Raw genomic sequence first — 26,708 nt, 5'->3', positions numbered from 1 at the left:
GCATTATCATGTGATCTGCCTTGAGTCCAAGGAGGAAGGTGGACTATATTTGAATTAATACATAATAAATATGATTCCCAATAACTCTGCATTGGGTATACAAGAGATGGGCAAACCTACAGCAAGAAGATTGAGGAAAATTACTCTACCCACAGGCTATAAGATCAACACTCCTTTAACAGTGCTGCTTGTTCAGGGGGAAAATCCAGAGCAGAATAACAGTAAAGGAATGAATAACAACGACAGCAGCAGCAATGACAGGCAATATTTGGCATACGATTCTTCCTATCCATTCTAGGGCATTTTTATTCCACTATTTCTCCCGGAAGTTCAAAGCAGCATAGAGGAGTCTCTCTTGCTCATGTAATCCACACAAAAGTCCTGTGAGGTAGGTTAGGCTAAGAGAGAATTACTGGTCTGGTCATCCAGTGCGCTCCATGTGTCAGAGGGATATGAACTTGATCTCTTAGAGGGACGATAGTCCCCAGTTAGTGTGACCTGAGGATCATCTGGAGTTACAGTTTATTTTCAGACTACAGAGATCAATTTCTCTGGAGAAAATGGCTGCTTTGGAAGGTGGACTCCATAGCATTATACTCCAATAATAAGGTCCCTTTCTTCCCCCAAATTCTGGTCACTTCCAGCTCCACCTCCAAAGTCTTCAGGTATCTGCCAACCCAGAGTTGGCCACCTAAGTCCGGGGCTAGTGTGCTATACGTTCCTTCCTGCCAATGAACCAGCTAGCTGTTTCCCCATATTTCAAAGGCAAGCCGGCGCAGTGCGATCCTCTAGGATCGATTGATGTAGTCTGGCACCCTTATGTTTGTGGGCGGCCGACTAAGGCGCCATCTTTGTGACGGGCGGCTGAAGCGCTTAAGTGTTGGTACTTGCCCCTCCTTCCCTCTGTGGGGCGGTGCTTACTCCAAGCGAGCGATTGCTTCTGCCTGCGGGTCGCTGGGGTCGTTGAAGATGGCGGAGAGTTTTGGCAGCGAAGGCAGAGCGGCTCGTCCCTCAGGAGACCCGGGTCGGGTTTGGTGCCTCAGGAGGGCGGGCATGAACGAAGAGTGGCTGCTGCTGGAGGATGGCCGTGCGGTGAGACGAGGGGCGGGGCGGGCGAGGCAACTCTCAAGACGTCTTCCCGCGGGGGGTGCCGCGGCACCCGCTGCCCTGCTCGGAGGGCTTTTGGGTGGGCTCCTTCCTCCTGTAGCTGTACTGCTGCTGCTTTATGGGTTTCTTCTCATTCTAATACCTTGTGCTGCTGTTCCCAATTATGGCTTCTGTTCTGCAGTTTAGCGGAGCTGGAGTTTGCTCTTACCGGTTACTGCCTTGGTTTATTTAATTTCACTCGCATCCTGCCTTGCTCTGCAATGGGGACCTAAAGCAGCGGGCGTCGTTTTCCTCCTCTTCTGTTACCCTGTGAGGTAGGTTAGGCTGAGAACAGGGCAGTGACCTTAAGTGCCTATGGAATGGCAGAGTGGGGATCTCTCTGATCTTAGACTGATACTAATTACTATGCCACACTGGTGCTTGAGTCCCCACTGGTTTTGGCAGACTAAGGCTGTGTGAAATGTTTCCAGAAGAGCAGAAGTTGGCTATGTACATTTTGGCCAGTCACCTGTCAGTTTTACAAGTCAACTCTGGTCTGATGCATTGGTAGAGTAGACTGTCTCAGTTGTGTTTTTCATGTAAAGGTAAAGGTATCCCCTGTGCAAGCACCGAGTCATGTCTGACCCTTGGGGTGACGCCCTCCAGCATTTTCATGGCAGAATCAATACGGGGTGGTTTGCCAGTGCCTTCCCCAGTCATTACCGTTTACCCCCCAGCAAACAAGCTGGGTACTCATTTTACCAACCTCGGAAGGTTGGAAGGCTGAGTCGACCTTGAGCCGGCTGCTGGGATCGAACTCCCAGCCTCATGGGCAAAGCTTTCAGACGGCTGCCTTACCACAAGAGGCTCTAAGAGGTTTTTCATGTAAATATATACAAATGTGTGCATATAAGAGAGTGCAAAATAGCTAAGCAGAAGTGAATTGGGATTGGACTAGCAACTAGTCCTGTGCTAGTAGAGGTATTTGAAAATAAACTGGGCAGGATTAGATGCTGCAGTATACTTGATTTTGCTGAGACCCTTTTTGGTGTAGTGGTTAAGAGTGGCAGCCTCTAATCTGGTGAGCCAGGTTTGATTCCCCACTCCTCCACATGCAGACAGGTGGGTGACTTTGGGCAAGTCACAGAGCAGACATATCAGAGCTCTCTCAGCCCCATCTATCTCACAGGGTGTATGTTGTGGGGAGAGGAAGGGAAGGCAACTGTAAGCTGCTTTGAGATTCCTTCAGGCAGTGAAAAGTGGGCTATAAAAACCAACTATTCTCTGCTTGAAATGGCAATAGCAAGAGGATTATCAAACATATGACATATCAAAATATATGACTGCGATGAACATGGTGAATCACAGTTAAATGCAGGCTAGATTATGTGTTATCATATTTTTGGAAACAAAAACATACAAGTCACCATTACCAACAAATGTGTCAAAGGTTCTTTTCAGAGGCTCATAATAGCTTTGGGGAGAGCAGTGTGAAGAACATTGAATTCACAGGGTGTCTGGGGAAAGTTTATGAATTGGAATAGAATCTTAGAGTTGGAAGGTACCTCCAGTCCAATCCTCCTGAATTGTTCCTTGGCACTCTGCTGCATACATGAAGTGTGGCGACCTCAAAAGCCACATAGTTGTGCAGGTGAGCCTTATTGTGAGGAATGCCAGGGCAGTTTCTCCAAGAAACCTTTCGCATTAATGAGGATGATACAACTTCAGAGGACCCTGAGGATCCTGGTCTTATTTTAGATTTCATAAGCATTTAGAAAGCTGTGACAACTGCAGTATTTGGGAAGTTTGAGATAGAAGCAGAAATGGAACATGCCATGGGACCTGAAGGGAGCACAATGAAAAGATTTGGCCGGTGCAGTTTAGGTATTAACATCCCATGTCGCTGCAGATGAATTGTTATAGAAAACAAGAATGAATGTCAAAATAGCTTATAAACTTCCAGCCAAAGTAATTTGCATTCTGGAGAATGTTTTAATAACTATTGCTTTCTCTTATACTCATTTACTTGTATCAGTACACTTAGGGCCATTCTGTACATCTTAAATGTAGCCAAAGTCTTACCTTTCGTAAACGCTATTCATTTAACGTTCCGCATGACATCATAATCAAACCGCAAAACTCCCGCCGAACTCCTGCAACAATTGGAATTTTATAACGCTTAGGGGGAAATCCAGAAAAGTGGATTCCCCCTGAAAAAACCGCTACACTTCTGAGCACAAGCTGTAACACATCAGTGAAAGACATGTGCGTTCTCAAAATAGCGGTAGAAAGAATGTCCCTCCCTCGCTCTCGCCCCCGAGCTTCCGGAGACGCAATCGCCATTTTTTTCCTTAGACCGGTGAAAGCAACGAACAAGCGAGGCTTCTCCGGCTAAAGTCCCTCCACAGAAGTGCTTAACTGTAAAACAGAGTTACCTACTGCAAGTGTCTTTAAAGTTTCCAAGCACAATACAGCCCCCTGTTCGGCACTGCCTGTAATTTCAGCCACAAATCACGCCCATCGTGGGGGGGGGGTTATTTTTACTTGAAGAGCATGGAAACAATTAAGCGCCAGTTCCTACAGCAGCAAAAAAGATCTTTCTGAGACAATGATTGAACACATATTCGTTGCAACTGGTGTGTTTGGGGTTTTTAAAAAGTTTTTAAAGGGAAAGGTGCTTTTCGGGAGCATGAACATTGGCTGTTCTGTTTGATTGACAGCCAGGGGCGGGAAGAAGCGCGGAAAAATATAGCTTCCTTTGTTGCTATTCCAGTGAGACCGGAAACCTGTGGGGAATGAATAGACCGCTACTGGGACTTCAATATTCCACTAGAATTAAAGGTATGTGGAATGATGAAATTCCACTATTAAATATAGCATTTCTGCATACTGAAAACATTTAACTGCATTGGTCCTTGTGCGGAAAGGCCCCTAGGATTTGTCTGTTATTCATCATAGTCCTCTTTTCAAACACATGTGTTTTTCCTGATTTGCAAAGTCTGCATTTGTTCAAAAGTTTTCTATTATCTTTTGACTATCAGATTAAAAATGTGCACTTCAAGTGAAATACTCTTCTTAAAGGAATATTTTTATGTTGTATTACTGTATTTCCTTGAATTTTGGCAAGAAAGTAATTAATTCATACTGGGTGTCCTATCCATAGCAGATAATTTTAAGTTAATTTATTAAGAGCTGGTTTTTCATACCCCACTTTTCATTACCCGAAAGAGTCTCAAATTGGCATACAATTGCCCACCTTTTCTCTCCCTCCCCAGACACCCTGTGAAGTAGGTGGGACTGAGAGCTCTGAAAGAACTGTGACTGGTTCAAGGTCACCCAGCTGGTTGCATCTGGAGGAGTGGAGAATCAAACAATAGCACACTCTCATCCCATATCTATGCAGACTGGCATAAAATATTAAATGGTATAAACTATTAAGAATTTTTATTTTTATGTTCAGGTTACTATAGGTCGAGGAGCTGGTGTCACCTACCAATTGATGTCAAAATCCTGTCCGTTGATGATCTCACGGAGCCATTGTGTGTTCAAGCAGAATACTGATGGTCAGTGGACAGTGACAGATAATAAGGTACAGAAACTGATTATGAATTGAAAGATACTGAATGTGGAATCCAGTTAAAAAGCATGGGGTTGGAACCAGACTAAACTGAAGTGTACACAGATTTCCCCTTCTACTTCAGATCCCCTTTCCCAGTAGTTTCTCAGGATCCCCCATGTCCCGGAGTGGTGTTTGTGAAGATCAGTGGTTATTTGATATGTGGGTATCTGAAGAACACCGACTAATAAAAAATCTTGCTCAAAAATTTTGTTGGTTTTAAAGGAGCTACTAGACTTCGGCTCTTTTCTGCTGCTACAGACAAACAAACATGGCTACCCGCCCTGATCTATCTCTTCTGTAGTGTTTACTGTTGCTGTATAATGATAATATTACTATGTACCCTTGAATAGCAAGTAATGTGTATATTTAAGTCTTCCTCTACTTGATTTTGACTGCTATATGTCTATGTAATTCCACTGATATCATGACACTCAGAACGCCTGAGTACAGAATTGTATTCTTTGATTTGACAGGCATTTGCTGTGTCTTCTCCATCTGTCTGTTTCTCTCTCTTTTAAAGCTTTTATTGTCATTTTCTCAAGTAGCCAGTAATACTATTATTTATTTCTGAACAAAATAGTTCAACAGCATGGAGTGGATATGATAGCGGGATTTAAAGTCTTCTCTAATGGCTTCAAAAGCTACTTTGTATTCTGCTTGTAAAGCAGAGAATAACCAACTCATCTTCTTATCTTATCACCAGGTACATTAAGCCTACTGATGATGTTCCAGGAGTGTTAGAGCTATAAGTCATTTGCTGCATTTACAGTTTTGGTGTTATTTAAGGGATTCCAGTTTCTTTAAAACAAAACAAACCTCTTTTTATTTTCTCTTCCTTCCCCAGAGTCTAAATGGTGTCTGGCTGAATTTTGAACGCATTGATCCATCAAAAGCCTATCTTTTGCAAGAAGGTGACTTCATTCAGTTAGGAGTGCCTTTAAAATCCAGAGAAACAGCCGAATATGAATATACTTTAATAAAGGATGAATGGAAGAAAGTTAGTCCCTTTTTAGCATTGAAAAATGACCAGTTAACTGAAAAAATGAAGGACATAAGGGCTAAGCGTAAAATTAGCTTGGAAGAATTAGACCCCTCTAGTGTGGAAGGACCTTCCAATTCCAGGACTAAGAGAGACAGACTGTCTTCAGATGGTGATTCTTTAGGGAAATCTGAGGCAGTCAGTACAGAACTGTCCAAACAACCCACTGAAAATCTGGATGTAGTGCTACTTCCTCCAAGACCAAGCAAGAAAGAGAAGAAGAAAAATCACTGTAGTATTGTCCAAGTTGGGAATGCTTTAGCTCCCATCTCAAGGGACCAGAAAGGTCCCACTTTGGCACAGTCTTGGAGTGGTTTGGAAGAAATAATGAAAACACTGGCGGAAATGACAAAGTTAAAAGCCAAGATGCAGGAGAAGCAGACCGCTGTCTTGCATGTGAGACAAAAGAATAAGAAGTGCACTCCAAAAGACATCCAAGTTTTAGAGCAGGAGTTGCAAGACTTGCAGGAACAGCTTTGCACTGAGCAGGAGCAGCAGCAGCAGAGGGTGGAACAGCTGGAAAAGACTTTCTGTGAAGAGCTAGAGGTAAGCACTGCCATGCAAAAACTCCCAGTTGGAACCGTACTGTTTGTTTGTTTATTACATTTTTATACCGCCCTCCCTCGCACCTCAGAATGGTTCAGAGACTGTGAATCCAATATGACAGATCCAACACAAATTCAGTAACTGCATCAACATCAATGACACTGAACATTTAATCATTCACTAATTAATCCATTTTAAACATTTTGACCATAACCCAGCAGATTGGTCAGATTGAAATTTCCCCAGTTCACTTGCCCCAACCAAAAGCTTGGAGGAAGAGTTCCATTTTGCGGGCCCTGCGGAACTGTACTAGCTCCAGCAGGGCCCGGACCTGGGAGCTCAGATGAGCTTTAAAGACAAACATAAGCCAAATGAATGACTGGGAAAGAGGTTGGCTTCTGTTTCATGGACACTTCAAGGCCAACAAGATTTTGAGTATAAACATTTGAGTGTCAAAGCTCCCTTGGTCAGATAAAAGTAGAAATGGAGATCCCTGAGTTCTTATATTCCAGTCAGAAGGTGAGTGGGGTGTTGCAAGAAAGAGAGGATACAAAGCTACAACTCAATATGTAATCAGATTGATTGGAGCATGGAGTAATGTTTAGGAGCAGAAAATTAGCGTGTGTAGTGAAATAAGAATTCTACGTCCCTATTTATCCCTGGGTGGGGTCCATTGTTTTGAATTTGTAAATAAACTCAAATTCAACAATCTCATGTTGTAATGTCTCCTTGAAGCCTTGAGGATTGCCATTCGTACCTCAGCCATGTAATGGCCTACATTTAATACCTCTAAATAAGATCATTCCTAGACTCACTGGACTTTACACAAACTGTGTCAATAAAAAAACCAATTTTTTAAAATTAAGCTTGCTATCCTCTGTGCTTTGATACCTACAATATAATTAAATTAATGTATGTGTTACACTGTGGTTAATTTAATAATTATGACTGGTTTGCTCTTTCAATTTATTTGCAAGCAACTACATAATTGTACAGAGCCTCTTGTGGCGCAGAGTGGTAAGCAGAATAAATGCTGTCTGAAGCTGTCTGTCCATGAGGTTGGGAGTTCGATCCCAGCAGCCGGCTTAAGGTTGACTCACCCTTCCGAGATTGGTAAAATGAGTACCCAGCTTGCTGGGGGGTAAACGGTAATGACTGGGGAAGGCACTGGCAAACCACCCCGTATTGAGTCGGCCATGAAAACGCTGGAGGGCGTCACCCCAAGGGTCAGACATGACTCGGTGCTTGCACAGGGAATACCTTTACCTTTACATAATTGTACATATGCTCAAATACCATACAATATATAGTTCTTTTTAAAGGAAACTTATTTCATAAGTAGTGAAGAAATTTGGGCTGGTCTGTTTATACCTCCAAAATATATGTCTCAAGGGCAGGGAATGATCTCTGGAGAAGACTGTTAGGTTCAGTACTGTTCAGAGTAGGCAGTGCTGGGCTGATTGGACCAGTGATCTGTCATAGACAGTTTTATATGTTCAAGGGTGCATTCCTGTGCATGGATATTTCGGAATAAGCTCCATTAAATCAAGTAATGCTTACAGCTGAGTAAATTTGCACATCATCAGAATGAATATCCCTGAACCCCCCTTTAAAGTAAAATGTATAGCAGAAATCAGTGCCAAATCTGATTTCCATTTTTCAAAGAATCCTCTCTTTTTAGCTGCTAGATAACAAAGACAAATGTAAAAAATGGTTCTTTCTGTGGTAGTTCTGGGCTTATTAGCAACAATGCCTTTAAAATCTTAGTTTAGCAAATTCCTTTGCTTTAAAAGGCAGTACCACTGATGACCTGGTGTATGCTTTATGGAACACTGATTATTCCCTCATTGATTTTGGCGATAAAATACATTTTCAGTTCCTTAGTGTCTCCACAGCCATTTCATGGGGATTATAAAGCTGCTATTCATTTTTCTTTGCTCTCATGTCCCAATCACTTATCCTTGACATCTCAGGATGTGGCTTCCATATTCTTTGGCTAGTATAATGTGAGCCTGTATCTGCGGTACTCTAGGATTCATCAGATACACATAGGTAGAAATCTGAAGATGTAGAAAAATTCAGAAACTCCTTTTGTTTACACTCGTCTCCCTCAGGCCTTACCCCCTCCAATGAAAGAATTGTAAGTTTTGGAGAATACTGAAAAACACTCCTATGAAATATTTTCTCTTTTAGAATGAAACACTTTTAAAGACAAGGTAGGCAGGGCATAGTGTAGGCATATACAGCTCTTAAAACCAAGATGTATTTCTGCACTGAGAAAAGTTGAATTTTTATGAGGGGAGCAGGCAGGACTTTTAGAAGAAACAACACCAAAGCCTTTGAGGAAATCTCTGATTTCTCTAATTGATAACTGAGCTTTCTCTAACCAGGCAGGAAAAATTAAAGTACATGTATAAGGCCGTCTTTCTCAACTTTTTTACCATTGAGAATCCCCTGAAACATTCTTCAGGCTTCGGGAAACCTCAGAAGTGGCATGATTGTACAGAATATGGCTGGGGAGCATAGCTGTGGACATGCCCACTCCAGGCCCCTCCCCTTCCCATCCACTCCAGGCCCATCATTGGCCATGGGGGGGGGTCAGCATGACCATATGTGGTCATATCACCCAATAAATGTTTAATACATTAAAAAAATATATACAAAATTAACTCCCACCCATTCAGAAAACCCTTTGAGGGCTGTCAACCCCAGGGTTTCCCAAAACCTTGGCTAAGAAAACCTGGTATAAGGATGCAGCAGCTTACAGTTTTCCCTCAAGTACTGGCCATAATTGTAAGTTTGCTTGTTTAAAACTAAGCTTTTAATAACTTTTATATGTTAAGTAATACATGATGCATTTTATATTGTCAAAGTCGTAAAATTAGTTTAGGTTTAGTTTAGTAAGTATTGCATACATTTCAGTTTTTCCTAAAATTCCCCTCCCCCCAAATATTCCCCCCCAAAGCTTCAGAATTTCTAAACAATTTACATGTCTATGCTTTGATGCAGAAAATGATAATATTGCCTCATTCATGGCAGAAGGGCTCAAATATTCTTCTCACCGACTAGCTTCCAGCGCTGGTCTGCCTGTCATCTTAGTTCACCTTCAGCAGTTTATTTTTGCAGCAGGCTTCTGCTCTCTGCTGCTGTGCCTCAGCCTCAGCCCTCTCAATCTTGACAGGCTCCTAAACTGACCTAGCTGCAATTCAAGTCCAGCAGCTGCTTATATATCTTTCAGATTGTCCCAGCTGTCTCTGACTGGGTTTTGTGAAGTTGGTTCCTGGGTCAGTTTTAACCCCTGCTAGCTGCTGAAGCTTTTCCTTCTTTGTGTGCTGCCTTCACAGCTGACTAAAGTGTTTTCTCCGTTATTCTGTTATGTCACCAGTGTAATATACCTCCCTAACAGGTGAGAAGTTCAGGTTCTCATTCCAGGATTTAGTTCCTAAGTTTGAGAGAGAGAATTAGAGGCTTTGCAATATTGGTTTTGTTTGCAATATGTAAACCAAATATATTGGAAGCAAATGAAAAACCTCTGCAGCAGGCATTAAATCCATAATCTTGCATCAGAGTCCAGAAAAGAGCTTGTACTGCCCTGGGCGCTGCTTCTTCATCTAACTCACAGCTCTCAGTTTCCTTCTGCCTCTTATTTCATATTTCCTCTAAACTATTTCCTTGCCATTCACAGACAATAATGAATGCAACATTTCAAAGTAAAGTATTTGTTGCTGCAAGGCCAGGGATTTCCAACAAGGAGTCCATGGACCCCCAGGGGGTTCCATCCCCTTTCCCCTCCTGCCTTAGTGGACTTGGCCACAAGCTAGGGTTGGCCACAAACTGGCTGCCTCTGCCTGGTGGGCTTGGTAGGTAGGCCATGGGTGGGAATTGGTTGTGACATAGTATTGGGGGGGGGGGGTCTAAGCTGTCTTCTCAGCTCCTGTCCTCCTTTCTGACCTATGTGAGGCAGAGCCACTGTAGTAGTAGTAGAGGCGGAAAGGGAGCAAAAGGAGGGCAAAGGGTGTGAGTGGTTTTTTCACTTCCAGGGGGTCTGGCAGGGAGGCATAGCCAGCTTCCGAGGGTCCTCAAAGCCCAAACATTTATTTCATGTTCTCCTCCACAGCCAAAAGGTTGAAGAAGGCTGCTTTAGGCAAAACAATAGTTGATAGGCCCTAATAATAGTAGTTTTAAATTGAAATAAAAAAACAAATACTTAGCTGCTTTGGCTTTTCATCCTACATGTTCTTAGTTCTTTTTGTATTTGACTGACAGCCTTCTTTTTGTCATTTAGGGAGCAAAGGAGGAACCAGGGGAAGATAAACTAAAAGAACAGCTGGCCCAGGTCCTGATTCAGGTAACATAGTACAGTTCTAGGCAATTTCCATATTTCTGATTGGTTCAAGAATGCTGTTCAAAATGTTCACATAATGGGGCTATGTATGGAAAGGTGAGATACTTTCACAAATCTGGAGAAACTACCAGGATTGCAGAAAAATCTCATGGTTTTCATCATTTTGAAGCTGTTCTCTTTCCAGTTATGACTGTTATTGGCACATGTTTAAAATATTTAGCTTATCTACCACCTTATTCTTCATTTGAAAAAACATGTTCAAACTGGTCTATTGCTGTGTGTCATCAGAAACATCTCTGCCAAACAATTGTCAACCATGCTAGGCTAGATGGACCTGTGCTGTGACTTGGCAAAGGCAGCTTCATATGTATGATGGCTCCCATATTGGATTCATAAGTGATGCATTATACCAAGAGCAGACACAAAACAAAAGAGGATAAGAATGAAGATAGAGCTGCTGAGGATTCCTGAATAGGAAAATTAGCAATAGCAGACAAGCATCACTGAAAGTATGCTTGCCACCTGGAACCAACATTTTGCTGTGTTTCTTGGGTGTTCTAGTGTATGTTCTCCACTCACATGGGCCTAATTATAGAAAAGAGGGTTGCCATGTTAGTCTGAAGTAGAACACCTAGATTCAAGTGCTGTTGCACCTTAGAGACCAACAAAATTTTGGGGATATCAAGCTCTTGAGAGTCAGAGCTCCCTTAATCAGATATGAGTTGGAATGGAGATTTGGGTCATCACAGTTAGAAGTTAGGGGGGTCCTATGTTCCTGTTCAGCCCTTGGGGCAGGCATTGTTCTGAATTTGTGAATGAACTCAGGTTCTGTAATTGCCCCTTGAAACTTCGCTTGAGGACTGCCACTCTTAGGTCAGCATTGAAATGATCTGAAAGATTATTCTCCCACTTTTTTTTTAATGTTGTGGTTTTTAATATCAGACTTATGTCCATTATTTTGCATAAGGACTCACCTGTTTGTCCACTGTAGAAAGGGGAAGGGCATTGGGACATTTGATGGCATGTATGACACTGGACTAATGAATGAACCTGAGATGGTATAGGTAGTGTTGTTAGGGCCAGTAATGGATATGGGGACAGAGCTAGCATCATGGTTTTTTGCAATCCTTGGTCCCTGAGTCTCTGTTGAGCAGGTCATAGTAGTAGGTGAGAAGTTGTTTAAGGTCATGAGGCTGTCTGTCAAGAAAAAGTCCCCCCCCCCAATGCCTATGAGTGAGAATATCATTGCCCAATATAGGTTTTAGGTTATAATGATGTGTTGAACTGGTTTGAGTTGAGAGTTGGGCCTGTGACCACCAGAGTTGCTTTGTTATTGGGCCTGACTTGTAGCAGGCTATTTCTTGCTGATCTGGCTTTGCTTTGTTTACTTACTACATTTGGTAGACATTATAATTCCAAAACTGTCTGTTATAGATCCTGCAGATAAGAGTCAGTCAGAAGGGTCAGAACAGATCAGAACATTCAGGAATCCTCAGCAGCTCTATCTTCATTCTTATCCTCTTTTGTTTTGTGTCTGCTCTTGGTACAATGCATCACTTATGAATCCAATATGGGAGCCATCATACATATGAAGCTGCCTTTGCCAAGTCACAGCACTGGTCCATCTAGCCTAGCATGGTTGACAATTGTTTGGCAGAGATGGCCCCCACCTGGTGGAATGAGCTCCCGGGAGAGCTGCGGGCCCTGCGGGATCTTTCATCGTTCCGCAGGGCCTGCAAAACGGAGCTCTTCCGCCAGGTTTATGGTTGAGGCCAAGGCTGACAATATAGACCTATGCCCCCCCTGGGATTTGGGATTAGGACCAAAGTAAACACCATCAGGGTCTGAAATAATCACCATCAGGATCCCCTCTCCACCCGCCAGTAGTGGGAGGGGGGGGGAAGTTGACTTGCCGATCTTGCCATGTTAGTAATGCTGGGAATGTAATTATTGTTTTAATGGAGTTTTAATGGGGATTTTAGGGTGTTGTAACCCGCCACAAGCCGCAAGGGAGTGGCGGGAAATAAATCTAACAACAATAACAACAATAACAACAACAACAACAACAAGAACAACAGATTTTCTGGATCAGAACAGGGTCAGAACAGATTTTCTGGATTTTCAGATAGTTAGGTGGATAGGGAATTGGTTAGAGAACCGCACTCAAAGAGTTGTTGTCAATGGTGTTTCATCAGACTGGAGGGAGGTGAGTAGCAGGGTATCTCAGGGCTTGGTGCTCGGTCCAGTACTTTTTAACATATTTATTAATTGTCTAGATGAGGGGGTGGAGGGACTACTCCTCAAGTTTGCAGATGACACCAAATTGGGAGGACTGGCAAATACTCAGGAAGATAGAGACAGAGTTCAACGAGATCTGAACACAATGGAAAAATGGGCAAATGAGAACCAGATGCAATTTAATAAAGATAAGTGTAGAGTTCTGCATCTGGGTCAGAAAAATGAAAAGCATGCCTACTGGATGGGTAACTTCTAGGTAACAATGTGTGTGAACGAGACCTTGGGGTACTTGTGGATTGTAAACTAAACATGAGCAGGCAGTGTGATGCAGCGGTAAAAAAGGGAAATGCCATTTTGGGCTGTATCAACGGGCATCACATCAAAATCACAAGATGTCATAGTCCCATTGTATACGGCACTGGTCAGACCACACCTGGAGTACTGTGTGCAGTTCTGGAGGCCTCACTTCAAGAAGGACGTAGATAAAATTGAAAGGGTACAGAGGAGAGCGACGAAGATGATCTGGGGCCAAGGGACCAAGCCCTATGAAGATAGGTTGAGGGACTTGGGAATGTTCAGCCTGGAGAAAAGGAGGTTGAGAAGGGGACATGATAGCCCTCTTTAAGTATTTGAAAGGTTGTCACTTGGAGGAGGGCAGGATGCTGTTTCCATTGGCTGCATAGGAAAGGACACGCAGTAATGGGTTTAAACTACAAGTACAACGATATACGCTAGATATCAGGAAAAAATTTTTCAGTCAGAGTAGTTCAGCAGTGGAATAGGCTGCCTAAGGAGGTGGTGAGCTCCCCCTCACTGGCAGTCTTCAAGCAAAGGTTGGATACACACTTTTCTTGGATGCTTTAGGATGCTTAGGGCTGATCCTGCATTAAGCAGGGGGTTGGACTAGATGGCCTGTATGACCCCTTCCAACTCTATGATTCTATAAGGATGTAGCATAGAGATTGGCTGTAGACAGTGGTTCATTTGTTGTGTTCAGGATGATGACTGGAGTAGAATGTCCTCGTTTGGAATTGTTAATTCAGATTTTATCTTTTGATTTTTCAGCATCGTGCTCTGATGGAAGAACTGAGCCGTAGCAAAAAAGACTTTGAAGAAATCATTAAAGCCAAGGATAGGGAGCTGAAAGAGACCAAGGTATTGAACAGACATAGGAGGTGATATAATGAGACAAATTGGTTCAGGCTTTGCTACAAGGTTCCCACTTTTAAAAACATCTGTTTTGCACTTAAGGCAGTTGCTTGCTTCATTTCCAAAGATAGGCAAGTCACCTTGTGGGTTTGCTTTTCAAGGGTGGGACTGTGTTTGGGATGTATGTCACTTTGGAGGTGTCTTCATATTGTTCACACCTACAGGTCACTTCGGTCTGTGGGTATGAATTTGCTGGTCATCCTGGGGCCCCGGGAAGTGCACCTGGCCTCGAGCAGGGCCAGGGCTTTTTCAGTCCTGGCCCCTACCTGGTACAATGAGCTCCCAGAATAGTTGCGGGCCCTAACGGAACCCTCTGGGTTTCATAGGGTCTGCAAGATGGAGCTCTTCCGCCAGGCATTTGGTTGAGGTCAGGCGATGGTCCCAGGGTGATAAGATCTGGTCACCCCCCCCCCCCCAGGTTCCCAGACTGGTTACTAGACCATGTTCAGAAGTATTGGCAATTTACCTTCCCTTGGTTACATCATCAGGATTACATACTGTGTACTATACTGATGCCAGAGCATTGAGACATTGGGGGTGGAGCTATATGTTTTAACAGCCATCGTTTCTCTATGACTTTGTAATTTTGTACATTTTAGGATTATTAGTATAATGCTATGATGTTTTATCGATGTATTATGTCTGGTTTTATTGAGTGTAAATGACCATGAGCCAGCTGTGCAGGGAGTGGCGGTATAAAAATGGAATACATAAATAAAATATAGAGATCAGTTCCCCAGGGAAAAATGGCTGTTTTGTAGTGTTTAGTGCATTTCCAGGCAACTGATCAGTCCCCCTGGAGAAAAGGGCTACTTGGGAGGGGGGACTCTCTGAATCCCATGGAGGTGCAGGAATGCCACGCTCTGGGGGGGGGGGGGAACAAATAGAAACACAGTGTGACAGTAATTGCTAATAGCAATAATAAACATACAATAATTCATAAACTTGTCACAGTTTTTTCCTTCAATGAAAATATTTGATAACAAAACTTGTTTGAAGAATTGAGAGCCTTTCAGTTAGTACATTCTTCAGTTCAGTTCTATATCAAAGTAAATAAAATACAGTTGTATGTTACAGTCAAACATGAAAACATTGGCAAAGAATTTACAGAGTGTTTCTCAATTACTGACTTTGTCAACTTTTCTCAACTTTCTTTACCACTGAGAAATGGATGCTTTAGGATGCTTTGGGCTGATCCTGCATTGAGCAGGAGGTTGGACTAGATGGCCTGTATGGCCCCTTCCAACTCTATGATTCTATGATTCTAAATATTCTTCAGGCTTCAAGAAACCTTCAGGCTTCCAGAAGTGGGATCTCTATGTCCCAGCTGGAGGCTGGCATTCCTGCCACTGTTCAAGGATACCAGTCTCCAGGTGGGACTTGAAAAACCTACAGAATGAAAGCTCCTCTCCAGAGGAGAGTTTCCCTGGACGAAAGGGCTGGGGAGGTCTTTGTGGTACTGTGCCCCAGGGAAGATCAGGGATGCCAGCCTGCAAGTGGGGGGTGACAGCTCCTCTCCAGACTGCAAAGACCACTTTCCCTGGAGGAAAAAGCTGCTTTGGATGGGGATGGGGGACTGTGTAGTACTCCCCTCTACAGAGAGAGGGGGAGAAGGGAGAGAAAGCAAGCACAGAAGACAAAAGCATTCCTTCTCATATTGCAAACCTTATTAACCACAAAATCACCTCTCCATGTAGGAAATACCCACATGTAGGAAATACCCAAACTTCTTGGATTGTTCTGAGAAGCCATTGGCCAGAAGGTCCAAAATTAAAGGAAAAGAATCCCTTAACAGCCAATGAGCAAGTAAAAAAAGACTTGTACATCCTCCTGCAGCAGCTTCTTCTGCCTGTGCTCTAGTTACATCTCTTTCAGGCAATGGCAATTTGTACAGCTTGGTGTCGTGGTTAAGAGCAGCTGATTCTAATGTGGCAAGCTGGATTTGATTCTCTGTTCCTCCACATGCTGGGTGACCCTGGGCTAGTCACAGTCCTATTAGAAACTGTTCTCACAGTGCAGTTTCTCAGCTGTCTCAGCCTCACCTATCTCACAGGTTGTCTGTTGTGGGGAGAAGAAGGGAAGGCTATTAAAAGCCACTTTGAAACTCCTTTGGGCAGGGAAAAGCAGGATATAAAACCAACTCTTCTACTGGGAAACAATGTTTCCTCCCTGCACATGTCTCCATGGCCTCATGGTGCTTCTGCACAGTTCCCACATCTTCCATGGCATTGGTCTCACGTTTGCTTTGTTGTGATGGTTTTGGAAAGATTGCAGGAAGACCAAGGTGGGATCCATATGGAAAGGGAAAGTCCATATTATCCTAGTCCCACCCGCATCAGCAGTATTTTCCCTACTGCAATTGCCTATGATGGCTATCCCCAAAGCATTCCTCCCTTCTCAGATAGCAAACTGCAAACCTCACATGACTTACTCATAAGTAAATATTTCCAGGACGGAGGCTTTTCCTGGCTGGCCTCGGTCACAGAGGGCTGTCAGAGGGCCGTTCTGGGCTTCCCACAGCACTCCTTCAGAAGGCATGCAAAGGAGGTGGCTCCCCTGGTACACCAGCAGGTTTACAGTCAAACACACATCTATCTCCCTTTATCTCAAGCTGTACTTTTAGCCCCTGTTGGTTGTCTTCCACATGGGGCCTCACCCAATCATGAATGGTTGCACCAACTTTCCATAGATCATTATGTCCAGCAATTAACTGTAACTGTAACCAGGTAGCCTAGGGCCTTCTTTATGGTCTAGAAAGGATGCTGGCCTGCCAAAATAACACCAGTGACACACAGCTGTCAGCACATTCTTTGCACCTCCCCAATTCCAAGAACTGCTTAATGGAAGGAGTAAGTGGCGGAGAGAAAGGGAATAACAGAATAACAGTTAAACAACCAGAGGCACGGTGATTAATTGGGGCACTCTTAGTGCAGGATCTTCACAGTAAAGTTATCGGGTCCAATACATTCTCTCTTCTATCCAATGCATTCTCAGCCGTTGTTGATCTTGTATGTTTTTGGTTACAGGAGGAGAAAGAGAAGGCGAGAGCACAAAAGGAGGAGGCTCTGAACCAGATGAATGATGTGCTGGAGAATGAGCTGCAGTGTACAATCTGCTCTGAACACTTTATTGAGGTAAAATATAATTAAAACCAATGAGACTGGGTGGAAAAACTTCCAAGAAGCATTTTCTTCCTCACTGAATCCATTCTGAAGATCCCCAATCCAATTTAGGCCTCTTCTCTAGACTTGTATGTGTACAGTATATGGATTCCTCTCTGTAGCTCTCTGCAGGGCTTGTTCCCTGTTCTTTCTCCCTACGTTCTACAGAACAACCCTGGGCTCTGTCTCTTTGAAAGCTGTGAGCCAGCTGGGATTGTATTCTCTTTCATTCCCCCCCTCCTCTGAAAGTTATGAGATTAAAAGTATGGTCTTCAGAACCAGGATTTGTTTTTATTATTTTAAAGTACAAAATAGAATGGCAGTATATATGTCACAAAATGTCATCAAATAATATTCAAACCAAAAAGTGACATATACAGAGAAGAGGCATGCCATAAGAGATTAGAAAAATCCATCACATTGCATGAAAGAAATAACCATACAAAATGTTAACATTTGTCTATGCTAATCGTTTTCTCCCAATAGTACTTTGTTCTCACGAGCAAGGAAGTAAACTACTTGATTCTTGTTTTAACAGGCGGTTACTCTAAACTGTGCACACAGCTTCTGCTCCCATTGCATCAGAGAATGGATGAAGCGCAAGGTGGAATGTCCAATCTGTAGAAGGACAATATTGTCCAAAACACGATCGCTGGTTCTAGACAACTGTATTGATAGAATGGTGGAAAACCTGGATGCTGAAACAAAGCAACGTCGCCTGTCGCTCATCAAAGAACGAAAAGGTGAGAGGTGGGTCTTCCGTTCTTAGGCATTTGAATTTTGCTCAATGCTTATTTTCTGTCATGACTGTCAGTTAGAAATGTATCAGTAGCAAAGTAAAGTTAGGCTTCTGTCCACTTGGGAAGTTTATTTTGTAAAAATAGCATACCCAGTACAGTTCTAAAGTCTACTTTGGGTTAGGCATTTCAAAAATGTTCATACAACAGGATCTCTGATCGACACTTGTTCATAGATGTTGCTAACTATCGGAATGTTGGTTGGCCAGCTAAATCAGCTGTCTCCTTTGTCACATTAAAATTAACTAATGTGATGCAAAACAGGAGGCTGTTTTCTGCAAGAGTCAAGATTCAGATATGCACTGTTGGAGAGACTATGTCGCCTCAGTGACCACTTGCTATTAGTGAACTTGGTCAGGGAAATTGCCAGGGTTCATGGGACATTTTTATAGACCTCCTGTTGTCCACTGAATCTGCAGGAACTTAGCAGTATGATTTATTAGCCAGAATATAGATAGAGATTTAAATATTAATAGCCTTAGTTTGCCATGATTTTCTAAAGTGAGTCAGGCTTTCTTGATTTAACAGGAAATGAATGAGGGAGGCTTTTCCTGTTTTATTTGGAAGAAGTTTATATATTTGTTTAGAAAATGTCTAGGCCATCTCTCTAGTGTACCTGCTAGAGGTGGCTTACAAAGTAAAGCATAAAAACCTGCTAACGTTGAGAAAATTGTCAGCAGCACAATACATTTAGGAGCTTAAAAATGAATGTCATAAAAGAGTTGTCAGGCTGGAAATCCTACTCTCCAATATGGCTTGAGAAGATCTTTCTTAGAAAAATAAGAGAGAAGTGATGGTTACTTATGAAAAACACTCAATCATGCCCTTGAGGGTACCATATTTTCAAATTTTTGCACTCCAAATACATTGGCCAGGTTGTTCTCACTGAAGATGCTCATCAAGTGATTCATATGCAGGGGCTACTCAAAGCATTCTGCTGCCCCAAGCAGCCTCCTGTCATGCCACCCCATTGACTACAAGGCAGCTGCTTCTGCAGCCATCTTGAACCCAAGCTTGGTAACAGGGTTCCATGAGCAGGTGGCTGCACCTCCTCATGCCCCATCCCCCCTGTGCACACAGCAGGCTAAAAAAGCAGCCTGACGTCCTCAGCTAGGTGCCCAAGGCATGCCTGATGAAGCCAAGAACATTTTGTCACACTATACAAACACTATTGTTCACTATCTACCAGTGGAGCACTGCCTATAAAGCAAGTAGTGGGTGAGCATTTGGCTGCAATCTGGAACAAGCCCCCCTATTTTAGAAGTCCCTGCACCTGTCCATCCCTGAACAATTTTGAAGATTGCTTCTTCCTAGGTAAATCCCACCAGAAGTCGGATGCTGCTCCTTTCTGTCTTACTGCTTTGTTTCCTGGAGCCCAACAGTTTGTGCAAGTCATCTTTGTTTGACATGGAAAGGGGTATGAGTTGGTTTATACTTTGGAAAAAGTACCTGAATTTAAAAGGGCAAAATAGGACCTTGGCATTACAAGTTGTGAATGGAGTGCACACATCTTGGGCAGCTTGGATTCTTCATAGCATGAAGTAGCTTAGACCAGTTCTTAGGAGTTTGAACTTTTAAGTTTTTAGTGTGAAGTGTCTCCAGGTGGGATTGTCAAAGAAAATTCTCATTGGTAAGCTGATAGTCTCAATAAAATATTGGCCTCATTTTTAGTTAATCACTGTTTGTGTGTGTTTAATTGCAGGGAAGCAAGTTGCTCCGGAGAGCCCAGCGTCCGAAAGTGAGAGCAGTAGCCTTACTTCTTTCTCAGACAGTGAGAGCAGTAGCATTACCTCAACATTAGACAGTGAGACTAGCAGCCTTACTTCTGTTCGCTCCATCATGTCAGTCAGCAGCTACGAAAGCGATGAGTACGAGGGGGACTCCGACAGCCAGCACGTCATCTGAAGAATGTCGGCTGCACTTTTGCAGCTGAGTGGAGTCTGCTCGGAGAAAGGACTGGATGTTGGGAACAATGAAAAGACTGGAGTTTAAATTGTGGATTTAAAGTTTGTTTTTTCTTAAACAGATGTACAAAGTCTCCAAAGCATATCATCAAACACTGTAGGACTCAAAACCCACTTTTCATCCTAGATCAATGGCGACTATCAGCTTCTGTTTCTGTTATTTCTTTAATTCAGGGAGATAGCATGCTACTTCGCCTGAAGGTACCTCAACCAAATAACTCTTTTGAGTCATCTGTTTGTCTGGGCTGTAGACCTTAAACATTTGATTTTGAAGGCAGCCTATACTTTGTAGTAGTGGGTGGCTAATATAGACAGGGTAAGGCACAACATTACTTCCTTTGCTCACTTCTGCAAACATAGTCATAGCTGGACAAGGTCGAAAGCCTGAGGCCAGCATCCTCTTTTTCCTTAGGCAAGAGGAATAGTGTGGCCACAGCAGCTTGTATGTTTCTGACCAGTTCCCTGACTATAAGTAGCTTGGCTCCATTTAGCTTTTTGGCAAGTTTAAACGAGGTGGAAGACCAGGTATCCTGGACTTATTTGACCAGTGGGCCGCCAGTTTCTGCCACCATTTTAAAGTTGCAAGATTCAGGAAGATTCCTATAAGATGCTTCTGTGTTCAAAAACAGAGATACAAATATTTGATGAGACCAGCAGAGACTTTGGAAGTCTTGTCTGGCAGCCAGTTATACCTATTGATATTCTGGAGCTGCAGTAAGAATGTTTCCCGAAATTTTTGTTCAAAACAGAACAACGCAATTCAAAATGCATGTAGTGGCTGCCCAAAAGGGCAGCTCAGTATTGAGTCCCTATCTATTTCAGCCCAGTCCTGATGGTGTTATGATGTGTGTTCCCACCTTTTCTCCATGTCCTTGGTTGCTGCTTGCAGGAGAAAAACAGTACATTATAACGGGGCATGTGGCCTGTATTAAAGTAGAAATTGCAGGATTTGATGCCTGACAGCCCATGTTCTCTGTAAGAGTCATTCCTGTGTAATATTACTCTGTTCTTTATCTTCTTGCAATATAAGCTTGCTTTGATAATAGTGAGCTCATTTGATAATTTTCCTTATGGCCCCATAAATATGGTGAGTCTACCAGGTTGCTATTGCTTTAAAAAAAAAACTGTTCCCTAAGCTCCAAAGAATCTTACACCTAAATTCCAAGTCAAGCATCTTAACTGCTTCAAGGTTGAACGGCAGAAAGTCTAAAACGATAACAGGTACTTAGTGTAGATGGACTGATTTGGCTTCTGCAGAAATGTTGTTCAGTAGATGGGATGGCAGAGTGAAAAAGTTGGATCTCCAAACAAATGTGACAATTACATATTTATCAGTGTTCAAAAAATGTTGCTGGAATAAGTTTGTAGCAACCCAGAATTCATTTCAAGGGTTTCAGTTTCAGACTAGCAAGTCAATAACTAGGTAGGCAACTTTTCTATATTTGCTTGTTATATATAACTAGAGGTTGATTGTTATTTATTTAAGACATAGGTTTTGTAAAAGGAAGAAAATTCTTACTTCTGTTTTGTACAGTCTCACAAGCTAATATCCATTATTAAGGAACAAATGGACAAATATTCCCCTGTTGTCTGTGCAGTCCTGCCTGACTACCCCTCTTCTCTTCTTTGCTTTCATACAAAGAAGCTCCAGACTCTAATGTAAACATTCTTGTGGGAGTATACTATTGTCAATAAATTATTGCAACATATTCATAAATTCCAGAATTTAGTTCAGGCCAACATGTCCTGGAAGCAGAACTATGTGACAATTAGAACTACCCATCTCACTGGGCCCTGGGTTGTTGGAAGCGACTGGTACTTACATGCACCCTTCATGTGATATACAGTATAATAGTCATGTGTAAGAGATAATAAGTTTTGTACAGTTAACTGACGTTTTTGAGGAAAACACTACAGTTAACTGATGTTTTTGAGGAAAATTGCAACATGGGAAGCAAGCTATAATAACAAAAAAGGGAACAGACATCTGCTGTAGGAACCAATGCAGACTATTCAGTGATCAGCTGGTATATTGTGTTCTTCCATGGTTTTAGGTTCCAATTCAGGACATGATGTAGGAGATTAGTAAGCAGGATTTTCTGTGGTTCTTCTGTATAATTACTTTAGGGCTGTAATGTAGAACTGCTAATTTGATTGGGGGAAGCAGTGCTGGGGAAAAGGACTGTTTAAAGAGGAGAGGGCAGGCAACAAGTATAGCATCTAGGTTGACCTGTAGAGTGATCAGTCTTGATCCTTAAACGTTCACTTGGTGGATGCCTTCAGTTAAATTAACAGGCTTACACTTACCACTTTGCTTTTAGTGTGTGTGTGGTGCTTATAGCTCCAGCACTAACCACACAGATACCAGTTGGGTATTTTCTGTAGAAAAAATGAAAATCAATCACTTCTACCTTGGTGAAACCTATATAGAACGGAAAGGTTTCTCTGTGCTTGTGTATTCATGTTGTACTTTTTTTGTCTGTTCTATTTTATCAAATATATATACACTATTTTTCTTCTAATTTGTAACTCAATTGATTGCTATTTTTGAAGGAAAGAGAAACCTTTTGTTATCTTTGGATAGTTCTTTTTGATTACTACCAGTATAAGGCAGGTTCAGCAAATCTGACTTCCAGTCAGAACCAAAGGTGATAGTCAAAGTAGAAACAGAGTTCAATAGCAGAATGCAACAGCTATTGTCGACAGGCTCGGCCTAGACTAGATAATGATGTGTGGAACTAAGATGTGAACAAAAATTGTAAGAACATTTTCAGCTCTTGGCTGTAGAAGAAATTAACAATCAATTAGCATGACCAGAAGTTTTTAAAAAATAGTCCTTGATAACAGCAGTTACAAGCTTTGGAAATTATGTTTCTAAAAATAAAACTTTTCAGAGTTTTAAAAATACAACACAGATAAGAAACAAGAGAAATACAAGTTACCAGATAGGAAGAGAAAAATAAAAAAGGTGTGAAGAAGCTTCTGATTTTATCTATGACAATTAAAAATCAAATTGTTAACACTATGATAGTATATACAGAAATTTAAAACCATTCATTTTTCTGTACTTTCGTGTTTCCCCCCATAGTCCTCAAAGCCATAAACCATAATTTCGTTTTTGTTCATATAATGGAGGAAATCATAATGCAGGAAAGTTTTCCAATTAGCTAGAAATACCGTAGCTGCCTTCAATTAAAGCAGTAGGTTTGGCCGTTTTTATCACCCACAATTCAGTCACAGGTAATAATGAGTGTTTCCATTTCTGAGCATTTAACTTTCTCACTGCTGTAATAATATAGAGAAGCAGAGTACCATATTTTTTTCAAATACTTTTTTCATTAATCCCCAAAGGAATGTCTCTGGTTTCATTTGTATCTCAGTCTTTAGAATACATGTATTTGCATCATTTTCTTTCTTGTCCACCAAAGATTAAACAATGTCCTTTCATGTTCACATTCTCAACAAGAGTTAGACATATTTTTGTACATTTTTGATAACCTTTCAGGTGACAGATGCCAATGATAAATCATTTTATTGAAGGTCTCCTTAAAGCTTAAGGTAAATGTAAGACCCTTTGTCCACATATTTTCCTATTGTTCCATTTGTATATTATAACTAATGTTTTTTGCCCAGTTTACCATTTTCTTTCAAGATTCCCCTGTCTCAGATTGTAACAAAGATTTTATACATCTTGGCAATAACATGCTCATCATTTGTACAAAATTGTATTTCAAGAATAGACTTAACATGGTCAAAACCATGTGCTTTTAGAAATCTGCCTTAAATCTTTCTAATAGTTGTGCATAAAAGTACCATTGACAGGAATAACCTCCAGCTATTAGTCTTCACTTTACAATCACTCTGTGAAAAATCCAGCATATCATAGTAGGTCAGTCATTTATCTTTAAATATCTCATTCCTGTAAACAGCTTCTTGTATAGAAATCCCATAAGCGTGTTTTTGTACAAAATCTGGATTTATATTTATCTCCTATTCATAAAATGGCACATCTAGCAAAATGATTTTTAAATTCTATATTAACCTTACCTCTGTCAAACCGTAAACAATTCTGGGGGGCTTGCAAGATAGAGCTGTTTCACCAGGCTTACAGTTGAGGCTAGGAAATTAACACGGAGAAAACAGATGGCCTCCCTACCCACAAAACAGCAAATATACCACCCACAAAAATACCAATCTGTCCAATAAAACGGGGCTTCTGCTTTAAGGTTAACAAAGTAGTTTCAGAATATAATATAATTTAAATTAATTTAAATGTTCAAAAAACTCTTTATTGGTGTAAATTTAACTGTATAAATCCTGTTATCCACCCTGAGCAAACCGGGAAGGACGGGCTATAAAAATACAATAATTAGTATCCAAATCTCAAATCACGTCCTTCAGGATCCAATAATCTTCTGTTCTTCAATATAATCCAATCTTTCATTTACACTGAAAAACAATTTTTACTCCTGCAATCATTTCATTCTCTCTTATTGCTTTTCAGAATTTCCAATAACAGTGTCTTGTTTCTTTATAATTCTCACATGATTTAGATTTCCATTCACAATTATTTTTGCAGTCTGTGATTTTACCAATTAAAAAAAAATCTCCAAAGTTCAAATCTTCCAGACTTCTAAAAAGAAAAGTCCAGTTTAGGTTGTCAAAAGTTTCTCTGCATCTGTGCCGTATGCCTTTTATTATGCCTTTCTCAATATTCAAGATCATTCAACACATTTCTAACATATTTTAATCTTTTTCAGTCTTTCTGCTAAAATTGTAGTGAACAACTCATTTGTTACTGAACAATGAAATGGGTCCTATACTTTTTTACCTGTTCTAAGTTTAGACCTTTAGGCATTAGGGTTATATTTGCTTCTTTCCAAGACTGACAGTTTCCTTCTTTGTAAAATAGAATTCTTTATAATTTGCAAAATTTCATCTTCAAAGAACTTCTAATATAAACCAGATAACCCATATGGACCAGGCACCTTTTCCAATTTTATTTTTATGGCCTTTAACACCTCACTTACTAAAATATGGTCATTCATAATCACTTTGCTTTTCTGTAAACTGTGTTAAGCTTTGTTTGCTCAAACATTCATTGATTTTTACCAATGGGATGTCATGACCTTTACAGAATTTGGAATAATATATGTAAAAGTTTTTTTAGGCCTTTGACTTCTCCAAGTTCATGTCTTAGTCATCTGATTCCTTTGTCTCTTGCAGCTGTTGTTGTAGGTCTCTCAGATCGTGTTCCTTACTCTTCTCCATTTCTTCTTCAAGACATAGTAGAAATTCTCTTGACTTCTGAACCGAGTTCAGTGTAATTCTCTGCCTTTTAAACATAAATGGAACATCTTCCAATTTGTCCCAGTGAAATGAAATCTTCTGCTTTAATTTATATGTTAGAAAAAGAGAGTGCTTTCTTTTATGCAAAATTCTTTTTTGAATTTCCTTTAGTACAATTATGCCAGTATTGTCTATTTGCAACCACAAGTCAAAATGCTGCATCAAAACTCTTCTCTCTTGTACACTTCCTAAGAAAATGTACCATCTCATCCCTTGGTAGGTTCTTTGTTTTTAGGAAACTTTGAGTTTATAAACTTTATCAATTTCCCAGCCCATATTTTCCTGTTCCATATAATTTTTTTGCAAGGATCACAGTAATCCTTCCTTTAATAGCCTTATTGATATCCTCTGATACAGATTTGAGTCTTAGATAATATTTATTCCCTTAGTTCCATTAAGGCATGTTTGTCAAGTTCTCTTTCCAAATCTTTAGTTATGCCACCTGTCTTATTTTCCAAGGTTTGCATTTTGTCATTATTTTGATTGACCTCAGTTTTTAAAAAAATTCCTGAGTTCTTTCATTTCCCTTGTAATTTGACCTTTCAAGCCTTTCATTTTTAATTTTTATAACGTTCCCCTCTATAGTTTCTGTCATCTAACTTTTTCTGTAACTAGTCAACTGTAATTAGTTTTGATCGGCTGAAGTTTTTCTAGTCGTCACTGGAAATTTTCTTGTATTTTCCCCCTTCAGTTGTAAATTATAGTCCCAATAGCAATACTGTAATAAAATTGTTATCCCAATATCAAAGTGCTAAAATAAAAGAGAAAATACAAAATCACAGTTTGGGCCAGTCTTTCAGTCTTTCTCTGTTTACCCTTGTGTTGCTAATCAAGTTGTTATAGCAATAGATCTTCTACCTGCTGGTCTTTGCTGGAAACAGCAAAGTAGTCCCTCATCTTTAAATAGGACAGGGTCCTATTAAATAAAAGAGTAAGGCCACCTGGGGAGGAGTTAGGGCGGGCCTTGTCCAGGATAAAAACTCAGAGGGCCCAATCAGGAGCCGCAAAGCGGCTCCTGATTGGGCCCTCCGAGTGTCCATCCAGGGCCAAGCAGCCAATGGGGAGGTGCGCAAAGTGCCTTCCTATTGGCCCCTCACCAGGACAGACCAAAATTCCATTCACCCAGCCCAGTCTGGCTGCCAGTCTGCTCTTGACCACCAAAGGGAGAGGAGGTCAGCAGGGCTGTCAATGGGGATGAGAACAGAGGCTTGGACAGGATGTGCCAGCCCTTTTCGCCCCAAGGCTGTCCTAACTGTCATGTCCAACTGTAAATTGCCTCAGAACCCTGACAGAGCTGGCAGGAGGCTGCAGAGTGCTCCCCCTCCCCCCCTTCAGGCCTGCTGCAAAGGAGCCTC

The 26,708-nt window shown here is 41.5% G+C and overlaps 1 protein-coding gene across 2 annotated transcripts; it reads left to right on the top strand.

The window, feature by feature from the left end:
• The first annotated feature begins 921 nt into the window (after nt 1–921).
• Nucleotides 922–26,132, top strand: RNF8 (ring finger protein 8). Of its 2 annotated transcripts, none has more exons than XM_077342284.1 (8): nt 922–1,092; nt 4,547–4,675; nt 5,550–6,290; nt 10,576–10,638; nt 13,939–14,028; nt 17,109–17,216; nt 17,782–17,993; nt 19,743–26,132. In XM_077342284.1, exons 1-8 carry the CDS (start codon nt 970–972, stop codon nt 19,780–19,782), a joined length of 1,506 nt encoding a protein of 501 aa, XP_077198399.1. In that variant the 5' UTR covers nt 922–969; the 3' UTR covers nt 19,783–26,132. The 2 variants fall into 2 exon arrangements, with proteins under 2 accessions (XP_077198399.1, XP_077198394.1); XM_077342279.1 differs by having other exon boundaries at nt 923–1,092; nt 17,782–17,986.
• The last annotated feature ends 576 nt before the right edge of the window (nt 26,133–26,708 follow it).

The sequence above is a fragment of the Paroedura picta genome, chromosome 1 (genome assembly GCF_049243985.1).
Source record: "Paroedura picta isolate Pp20150507F chromosome 1, Ppicta_v3.0, whole genome shotgun sequence".
Classification (NCBI taxonomy): domain Eukaryota; kingdom Metazoa; phylum Chordata; class Lepidosauria; order Squamata; family Gekkonidae; genus Paroedura; species Paroedura picta.
Note: the sequence above shows the minus strand (reverse complement) of the source record. Positions and strands in the feature narration are given on the sequence as shown.

What these genes read in the sequence shown, in the direction of transcription:
- RNF8 (XM_077342279.1), top strand. Translation starts at nt 970, where the DNA reads ATGGCGGAGAGTTTTGGCAGCGAAGGCAGAGCGGCTCGTCCCTCAGGA. An exon ending in GGGAGCTGAAAGAGACCAAG is followed by an intron (nt 14,029 to 17,108) that starts GTATTGAACAGA and finishes TTTTGGTTACAG; the next exon opens with GAGGAGAAAGAGAAGGCGAG. An exon ending in GCTCATCAAAGAACGAAAAG is followed by an intron (nt 17,987 to 19,742) that starts GTGAGAGGTGGG and finishes GTTTAATTGCAG; the next exon opens with GGAAGCAAGTTGCTCCGGAG.